Below are 8,075 nucleotides of genomic sequence, written 5' to 3' on the forward strand. Positions count from 1 at the left end.
CAAACACGTCCCTTACTATATTCCGTTCACGATACTCATCTCGGTTAAAGCGATACTGGAAGTCCGGGAGAGCCACGGTAGGGATCAAAAGAGTCTTAGAGAGAAGTCTTCGTGGAATCAGGGCTTGGCTCAAATCCTTCCCGGCCTCCAACAAGCGAGGAATGACGCAAAAGGCCAGAAAAGCCAAGATATACTACTCGCTTGTGACTGGTCCAAATGTTAACGTCTAAAGATGTTACATGCACAAATCATAATATAGGCCTATTCCTCATCATTATTCTTCTCCTTATCCCCACCCTTCTCCTTCTTCTCTAACATCTTTCTCTTCTTACTAGCCTCAACCATCTGCTTCTTCTTCTTCCCTGCTTCCCTATTCAAGTCCCTTCCACCTCCACCAACAGCCTTCCTCTTCGGCGGGGCCTTGGCGAGCTTCTTCTTCTCATTCTTGGTAGGCTTCTTCATATCTAGCATATAGTCTGGAACTGGGCATCCAGAAGAGCGGAGTACATTGGCGATGGTACGAAGATAAGGGCCGTCTTCGATGTTGAAGAATGTGATGGCTTTTCCTGGACGACCGGCTCGACCGGTACGACCTATTCGGTGGATGTAACTCGGAACAGTCTGGGGGAAATCTACAGAAAAGTTGAAGATTTGTACATTAGATAATGTTCAAATGAGGTCTGTGGGGAAAAAGAGGCATGACATACCATAGTTGATGACAACCTTGACACCTCTAAAGTCCATTCCACGCGCCAAAACTTCCGTGACAACCAGCATCCAAACAGCGCCCACCCTAAAGTCCTTGATCGCCTCATCTCTCTTCGTCTTCGCCTTGCCACCATGCACAGCATCCACCTTAATCCCATCCAACACCAACGTCTTGTAAAGCTCTTCTGCTCGGTCGATAGATTGGACAAAGATGAGTGACGGATATGGAAGTTGACCAGAGGAAATGAGGTTTCGAAGGGCGAGGAGTTTACCCGATTCGGAGCCTGTGTAGAGAAGGGATTGGTCGACAGTGGTGACTGCAGAATCTTTCACGCCGACAACCACGCGAACGCCACCATCCTTCAGCCACTTTTTGGCGAGGGCTTCGGCGCCTGCAGGCATGGTGGCGGACAAGAAACATTTTTGGACGGCAGGGTTGGAGCATGCTGAGAGGATGGGTTCGACTTGGGGCAGGAAATCGGACGAGAGGAGACGATCTGACTCGTCGAGGATAACATATTTGGTTCTGAAGCATATTAATAATTGCCCCCGTGAAAATGGGTAATGACAACTTACCGAGCAAGGGAGATCCGTCGAGAATCGATGAGGTGGTGAAGACGCTCTGGTGTAGCAACGAGCACGTCGATACCAAGACCTTCCGGGTTCCCAGAGACCTTGGGCGCAAACTCGTCCACAGAGCCAGTAGACTCATTGTCGTCTTCATCTTCTTCTTCATCTCCACTATCCTCTCCATCCTTCATCTCGCTATCACCATCCTCGTCCGACTTGACAGATTCCCCTGGAGCACTTTCCCAAACCGCCTTCTCGGTAGCCTTTGTAAGAACCATGGACCTCCAATGCCTACCCCTGGTTACCGCCTTGATGACACCCTGGATCTGAACGGCCAAATCGTGCGTGGGTACCACAACCAATGCTCGCACACCTTTGCCTTCATCGGTACCTTTGAGTTTCCTTGCGGGTTCACGCAGCTTGACGATGGTAGGAAGTACATAAGACAATGTCTTTCCAGAACCGGTGGGCGCCACACAGAGGGTATCTCTGTCTTCCAACAGGCATCCTCCGACAGCACACTGTACGCCCCAAAGAGAATGAATATTTGCTTGTGAGAGAGCAGAAAGAAGAGGTCCTCCTTCGGCAGAGGTAAGTGAATGGGACTCATGGTTGACCAATGATGGCAGATTGGTGTGAAGAGATTTGGGAAGTGGTTCGGATCCGGTCAGAGTAATCTTTTGAGGAGGAGGTGCAGGTATAGACGTTGAGGAGGAACCAGAGTCGGATTCAGAGTCTGACTCGGACTCGGACTCCGGCTCTGGCTTGTGCTGAGGATGGGGGTGGTCTCCAAAAAAATCCAATGAGCTGGGAAGGGTTGATCCTACAGCCACTGCGTCTACCTGCTTGCTTTTGCCCTTACGATCTTTGCGCTTTTTCTGCAACAGCCACGTTAGTCGATATCTCGAGAGGCAAAAGAAGACAACGCACCGCTTCAAAGAGCTGGAAGTCATCCTTGAACCTGTTCTTGTCAAACTTTGCTCCTCCTGCTGTGAGCAAGCTGAATGCAGACGCCATTGTGGTGTTTAAAATAGATGAAGTTTTATTGAGAGTTACTTTCGACAATAACAATAAATCTCAACTTCTTGAATTTTCACGTGGAGCGGCGATGTCCGTTCTTAGAGGGAGGGGGGAAATCACGTGACCTACAAGGCGGTAATCAAGAAGACCAATCATCAAGATAACATTACCTCTTCGAACACCAGAAGAATGTCGAGAAGGCCAAATCTCCGCTCGACAACGTCAGCGCTCAATCAGAGGGTTGCTATCATCCCCACAGATGCAGTCAAAGCAGAACAGCCAAGCTCCAAGCTCACGTACACGTCCCTCCGTCGACCAACCAGATCGAGTGCTACAGTGGAAGAACCGGCACCACCTGTCAAGAACAGCAAATTAGACATCGCCAAGTACGAATACAAAGACCGCATACCTTCTCCTAGAAAGCGCCCGAGAATAAATGATGTTGCCAAGGAGGAAGAAGTTGGAACAAAGACAAGTCCGGTAAAGTCTCCGGCAAAAAAACCATTGCCACAGGTATCGCTTGCAAAGCCTCATGCGGCCCCTGCAAAATGGGAAGAACAGTACCGATTGATTGAAAAGATGAGGCGGGGTATTGTCGCTCCTGTTGATGATATGTAAGTGGTGCGCGACCTCTCATGTCGAATACGTATACTGATAGCTTTGCTTAGGGGCTGCGAACGGCCGAGAACCAATACCGAAGGAGATCCAAAGGTACTTATTTTCAGTTAAATCCTCATGATCGGTGCTAACCCCAGCGTAAGACTTTCCGTTTCCACATCCTCATATCTCTCATGCTTTCCTCTCAAACAAAAGATGCTGTGACATCAGCAGCCGTCACCGCTCTTCACTCCTCTCTGCCCGGTGGTCTTTCTGCCGCCTCTCTCGCCGCTGCACCTTTGGAAACCATCCAGGAATGTATCAACAAGGTTGGATTCTGGCGACGAAAGGCAGAATACATCCAAGAAGCTGCAAAGACGCTTTTGGAACAAGAAGGAGATGAGAAAGGAGACGTGCCAAAAACAGTTGAAGGTTTGTGCAAGTTGAAAGGCGTAGGGCCTAAAATGGCTTTCTTAGCTCTGCAATGCGCTTGGGATATGTGTGTAATCCTTTTTTTATCCGTCATCTTTACCACTCAACTGACATAATATATAAAGTAACGCTGGAATCGGAGTTGACGTCCACGTTCATCGCATCACAAATCGCCTCAAATGGCACCGTCCACCTACATCCACCCCAGAACAAACCCGACTCAATCTTCAATCATGGCTTCCCCCCCATTTACATAAACCTATCAACCCCTTGTTGGTGGGTTTTGGTCAAGTAATCTGTCTCCCTGTTGGGCCTAGGTGCGATATCTGTCTGTTAGGCCAAAAGGAGATATGTCCAAGCCGAGTAAAAGGGACGACTGCCAAGGGGAGAAAAGAGGTGGTGTATAGTTTTGAGGAAGAGGAGGATGTGGTTGCTATGGGGCAGTGGCGGTGGGGTCAAGCGAAGGGAGTTAAGAATGAGGCTAAGGTTGAGATTGGGTATGAGGAAGGACTGGAGAAAATCAAAGATGAGGAACCAGAGAATTCGGTCGAGGTGGAGCAGATGATTGGGGAGCCGGGGATGAGACGGCCCGATGAAGTGTTAGAGATATTGGATCAGGTAGACGGTCCCACGGATATCGATGCGCAGCCCATCATAAAGACCGAAAACGTCTACTGGTAATCATTGGATGTCATAATCAGTCTTTGCATCATTCGTCAGTTGTAAATTATTCATGTATGCGTATGAAAACAAGATCGTCCATGTTTATCTTCGTGCCCTTGTCTTTCCTGCGATCAAATCATCCTACGAACACTGCGGTCAGCAAACGTATCATCCTAAGGAGATCAACAACTCACTATTAGTCGTCAAAACTCTTTTCCTCGCTTTATCAATCTTCCGCATCCAATCTTTCGCGTCACTGGCACTTGCAGCCCTACGAGTCCCGTTAGCTTCATTCAGTCGTTAGAAGATAATGTACACACCTGAGGGCAATAGTATCCCCTCCCCTTCTCTGGTCCGCCTTCAGCGCGAAGCCCGTCGAATCTCTCGTCTGTCGCACTTCAACCTCATGCAATGCCAATGGCTAAACGATTGCCATCAGCCCTTCATCCCCGAGCGCTCAGCGAAAAAACATACCATGCGGTAAAGACTTTTATCCTCGAGAAGGACGATGATATCGTTACATAGAACCATGCTGAGTTTCCTACCTGACTTGGCCTTGGATATAGGCCCCTCTTTGATAAGCTTTCTAGGGCCGAGGAACGCCGTTGGAGCCGTTAAATCAAGTCGTCTAAATATACGTAAATTTCCCTCTTCTAATATTGGGATCAAGGACTCACCCTTCGCCTCCAATCCACAGATTCTCACTCAATACTCTCAATCGTTCTTGCCCTTCCGCTTCCCTCACGCTCTCGTTGATCCTAGATACAATCCCTTCAACTGCATGCAATACCGATTGGAGAGGGGGTAAATCGGACGAGTCGTAAGGAGTGTAAGCGATGATTTGCTTGATAAGAAGAGGGTAACGCGTTATTCGTTGCACTGAAAATGAGGGTCATGATTAGTGAAGAAGTGATAAACTGTATATGTTATTTACTCGGTATGAGGAGATAATGGGAAAGATCGAGGCCTCGAATAGAGCTGTTGGTCGCTTGAATGTGCTATTGGGAGTCAATATGTCTCATATTTGCAGTATGTAAATGCACCAACCCTCAAATGGGCATCCAGCTCAGGCTTCTCCTCCCTCAGGCTCTGTAGAAGCTTGATAGCTTGGTGCTGATTCACACAGTAAGTCTACGATTCTTGTCAGCTAATGATTACCTGAAAAAGATGCTTGAAGCTCAGCGCACCATATATACTCCAGCTTCATTGAGAAAACTCAACACATCACCGATCCTGTCGATATACAACCTTGCTGCTTTTTGCCTCTCTTCCAAAGCACTGAGAAATCCAGTATTGAACAAAAGGATGTCCTCAATGTTGGCAAAGATGACAGTAAGAGCTTTCTCGTCCAGCAGAGGCAAAAGAGAGGCGTAAAACACCTGTGAGAGGGCAATGAGCATTTTAAAATAGATAGAATAGTGGTTCTTACCTCCACGATCAATTGCAAATCTCTATTATAACCAATCTCAGTAGCGATGAATTCAAAAATCGCTTCTTGCCTCTTTCTCTCCCTCTTATCCATCGTTTCTAAAACACTTGGTTCTACCAGACTAGACCAAGTCTTACCAAACCCAGCATCTACTTCTTCACTTGAGGTGAAAATACCTGATCCAGGTGCCGGGGAGGCAGGAGGTTCATCTACCCTCGTAATCGTAGGACCGCTAATGGATGGACGTTTAGGTTCATGTCCATGTGGCGCCATCATGCTCTTGAAAAAACCGGTGATTTTTCCGCCTGTCTCCTTACCGAGTGACAGGGTGGAAGTGGGAAGAGAAGTTGTGGTTGATGCAGAAGATAGAGCAGCTCCCTCTGCAGGCCCAGTAAGTTGAGGAGAAAGAACCTGGGATGACGGCCGAGATTCGGCCCGAACTGGTTCAGGTCGAGGTAGAGGTTTGGATTGAACCTGAGCAGACTGGGCGAGGAATGCCTCGTACCGGGCGTACGCATCTCCTGTCTCCAATCTGCCTGACTGAAGTTCTTTCGATGAAAGGCTAGGTAGTTTTTTGCTTTTACCTTCGGGCACTGCTGGGGCGTGTCTTTTCTTTCTGCCTGGGACGTTAGGAGCTGGTCTTCTTCTGGATACAACTCGCCCAAATCTTTGCGCGGGCGCTCCGGATGGCTCACGCTTGAGTTGAAGGCCAGTGGCAGCAAGAATAGCCTGGCGTTGTTCTTCACGCTTTTTACGCTCAACTTCCTTTTCAGCGTCGGTTTCCTTTTTGGGAGGTTTGGGCGCCGCACGGCGTTCCTTCTTTGGCTTCTCAATGTCGGCCACCCTATCATCTGTAGGTGGTTCCTCTTCAGGTTCATTCACATCTTCAGATTCAGAACTAGACTCGTCAGAAGACCAAAAGCTAAGTATTGAGTCATCAGATGAAGATTCCCCTTCATCCTCTTCATTGTCCGTGATGAACGATGGTGTGTGCGACATGGCCGTGCTCGCTATTGAGAGCGTTGAAATGGCTCTAGGACGGGAGCGAAGCGGAGGCGGGATACTGTGAACGCTCAGTCTATGTGAATCCTCAGTGGGTTGCAGTGAGTCCGAGATTTCGGCTCCCTGGTATCCTTCAGCTGGCAGCTTGAGTTGTTCCATGGCGTTGGTGACTTCCGGAATCGTGGACATTGGTTGCGCGTCAGTGTCAGTAGGAGCCGCTGGCTCAGGACTGACGCCTAAGTTACCGTCTCTTGCACCATGAGCAGACACGACTCCTGAAGCTTCGTTAGCTATATTACCGACCAGACGCATAAAGTCGTGCATAAAGTCGCATTCCAAAGTAGAGATTTTTTTGATATTTTGGAGTTTTTGTTATAATGATCAAGCATGAAAAGAAAAATAAGAAACACAGTTTCAGCCTGCGTCAAACCACAACGGTAAACGAGCGATCCTTTGAGGAGTGGGGGTATAAGAGGAAAAGTAACTAACCATCGATAACTTCTAAGTATGCAGCAGGCACAAGGAAGATGATGCCAGTGTTTTCGACCTTCCACCAGTCATTTTCGGATCGGTCAACGACTTCGAGGATGTCCCCTTCAGCGAAGGGCAATTGGTCGGGGTCGCCAGCGGCGTAGGAATAAATGGCTTTCGCGTGCACAGCTATAAATCATTTAGTGCTTGTCCTGACGTTTATCAGAAGCATGGAAACGCACCCTGAATGTGCTCGACATAGTTCTTGGGGAACCAACCCTTACTGCCGTCTTTCACCACGGTGCCATACCACCAGGGGCTGGACTCATCCTTTGCAGGGTGAGCCTCAATCACCACATCCTCCTTGAAGCTAAGGTCCACGTCTCGGGTGCCGACAAATTCGTAGAGTGCTCGCACTCGGATGGCTGTGCTCTTTCGTCAGTAGAGACAATAATGGGTCCAAACATTATCGCAACTTACTGGTAGCGAAATCAAACTCCTCCAGGTCATCTTCACCCTCGATTTGGACGTGCGGCTTCTCAATTTGCTCGTATCCATCTTGCTCTTTCTCTTCTTCCTCCTCCTGAGGGGGCTCAAGCATGGATGTCTCGCCCACGCTGGCAGCCGGGTGGGAGGCATCGGCAGCGAGACCAGCGTACCAGTCAATCGACTGACGGTTAGGGTTACCACTGACGAACGAGTCCTCCGAAGGTGGGGCGGGGGAAGGAGCTCGTTCTTCCACAGGAGCAGGAGCAGCCTCGGGAGATGGTGGCGCGTGCTCTCGGGGAGTTTCCTGGATGTGAGAAGGAGGCGCGGCGTCACCAATAACCTTGCCGACACCGGGAGGTCCAGATTTGTCAACGGTTTGAGCCTTTTTCAACCTGGCACCACCCTGAATAGCGGACAATAATGCACCCCTTCCTTGCTCGGGGTTTCCACCGCCAAGATTAGCAAGTGCCTTGGGGGGCTCCTTTGGTGCTTGAGGAGCCGCGGAGCCTGGACGGGAAGTAGAAGGAGATGAACCACCCATAATGTTACCGAACAAAGCCTGTGCCAGGCCTTGACGACCAGCACGAGAAGTAGTATACTCGTCGTCGGAAGAATCGGACTCGTCGACTTGCTTCTCGGTGATATCCTCCCACTCGGGTTCGCTGGGAGGAGATCGGGTGGTTCGAGGAGGCTG

The 8,075-nt window shown here is 49.3% G+C and overlaps 3 protein-coding genes; 1 reads left to right on the forward strand and 2 right to left on the reverse strand.

The window, feature by feature from the left end:
- Positions 1-218: 218 nt before the first annotated feature.
- On the reverse strand, positions 219-2,341 carry CNAG_03205 (ATP-dependent RNA helicase ROK1). XM_012195706.1 has 4 exons: positions 2,209-2,341; positions 1,285-2,156; positions 708-1,234; positions 219-632 (listed from the first exon to the last, which is right to left on the reverse strand). The coding sequence occupies exons 1-4, from the start codon at positions 2,293-2,295 to the stop codon at positions 262-264; spliced, it is 1,857 nt and encodes a 618-aa protein (XP_012051096.1). The 5' UTR covers positions 2,296-2,341; the 3' UTR covers positions 219-261.
- A 134-nt stretch (positions 2,342-2,475) lies between these two features.
- On the forward strand, positions 2,476-4,091 carry CNAG_03206 (endonuclease III). XM_012195707.1 has 4 exons: positions 2,476-2,912; positions 2,967-3,009; positions 3,060-3,394; positions 3,453-4,091. The coding sequence occupies exons 1-4, from the start codon at positions 2,488-2,490 to the stop codon at positions 4,006-4,008; spliced, it is 1,359 nt and encodes a 452-aa protein (XP_012051097.1). The 5' UTR covers positions 2,476-2,487; the 3' UTR covers positions 4,009-4,091.
- Position 4,092: 1 nt separating this feature from the next.
- Positions 4,093-8,075, reverse strand: part of CNAG_07718 (multidomain RhoGEF) — a gene marked incomplete at both ends in the record, with an annotated part of 6,836 nt that continues 2,853 nt past the window's right edge. The window contains 12 exons of the mRNA XM_012195981.1: positions 4,093-4,115; positions 4,185-4,261; positions 4,311-4,411; positions 4,465-4,618; positions 4,668-4,869; positions 4,925-4,988; positions 5,038-5,121; positions 5,178-5,369; positions 5,420-6,696; positions 6,911-7,081; positions 7,135-7,317; positions 7,373-8,043. Of these exons, the coding sequence (XP_012051371.1) occupies positions 4,093-4,115; positions 4,185-4,261; positions 4,311-4,411; positions 4,465-4,618; positions 4,668-4,869; positions 4,925-4,988; positions 5,038-5,121; positions 5,178-5,369; positions 5,420-6,696; positions 6,911-7,081; positions 7,135-7,317; positions 7,373-8,043 (3,199 nt within the window). The remainder of the gene's footprint in view (positions 4,116-4,184; positions 4,262-4,310; positions 4,412-4,464; positions 4,619-4,667; positions 4,870-4,924; positions 4,989-5,037; positions 5,122-5,177; positions 5,370-5,419; positions 6,697-6,910; positions 7,082-7,134; positions 7,318-7,372; positions 8,044-8,075) is intronic.

This window comes from Cryptococcus neoformans, chromosome 8 (assembly GCF_000149245.1).
Source record: "Cryptococcus neoformans var. grubii H99 chromosome 8, complete sequence".
Taxonomy (NCBI): domain Eukaryota; kingdom Fungi; phylum Basidiomycota; class Tremellomycetes; order Tremellales; family Cryptococcaceae; genus Cryptococcus; species Cryptococcus neoformans.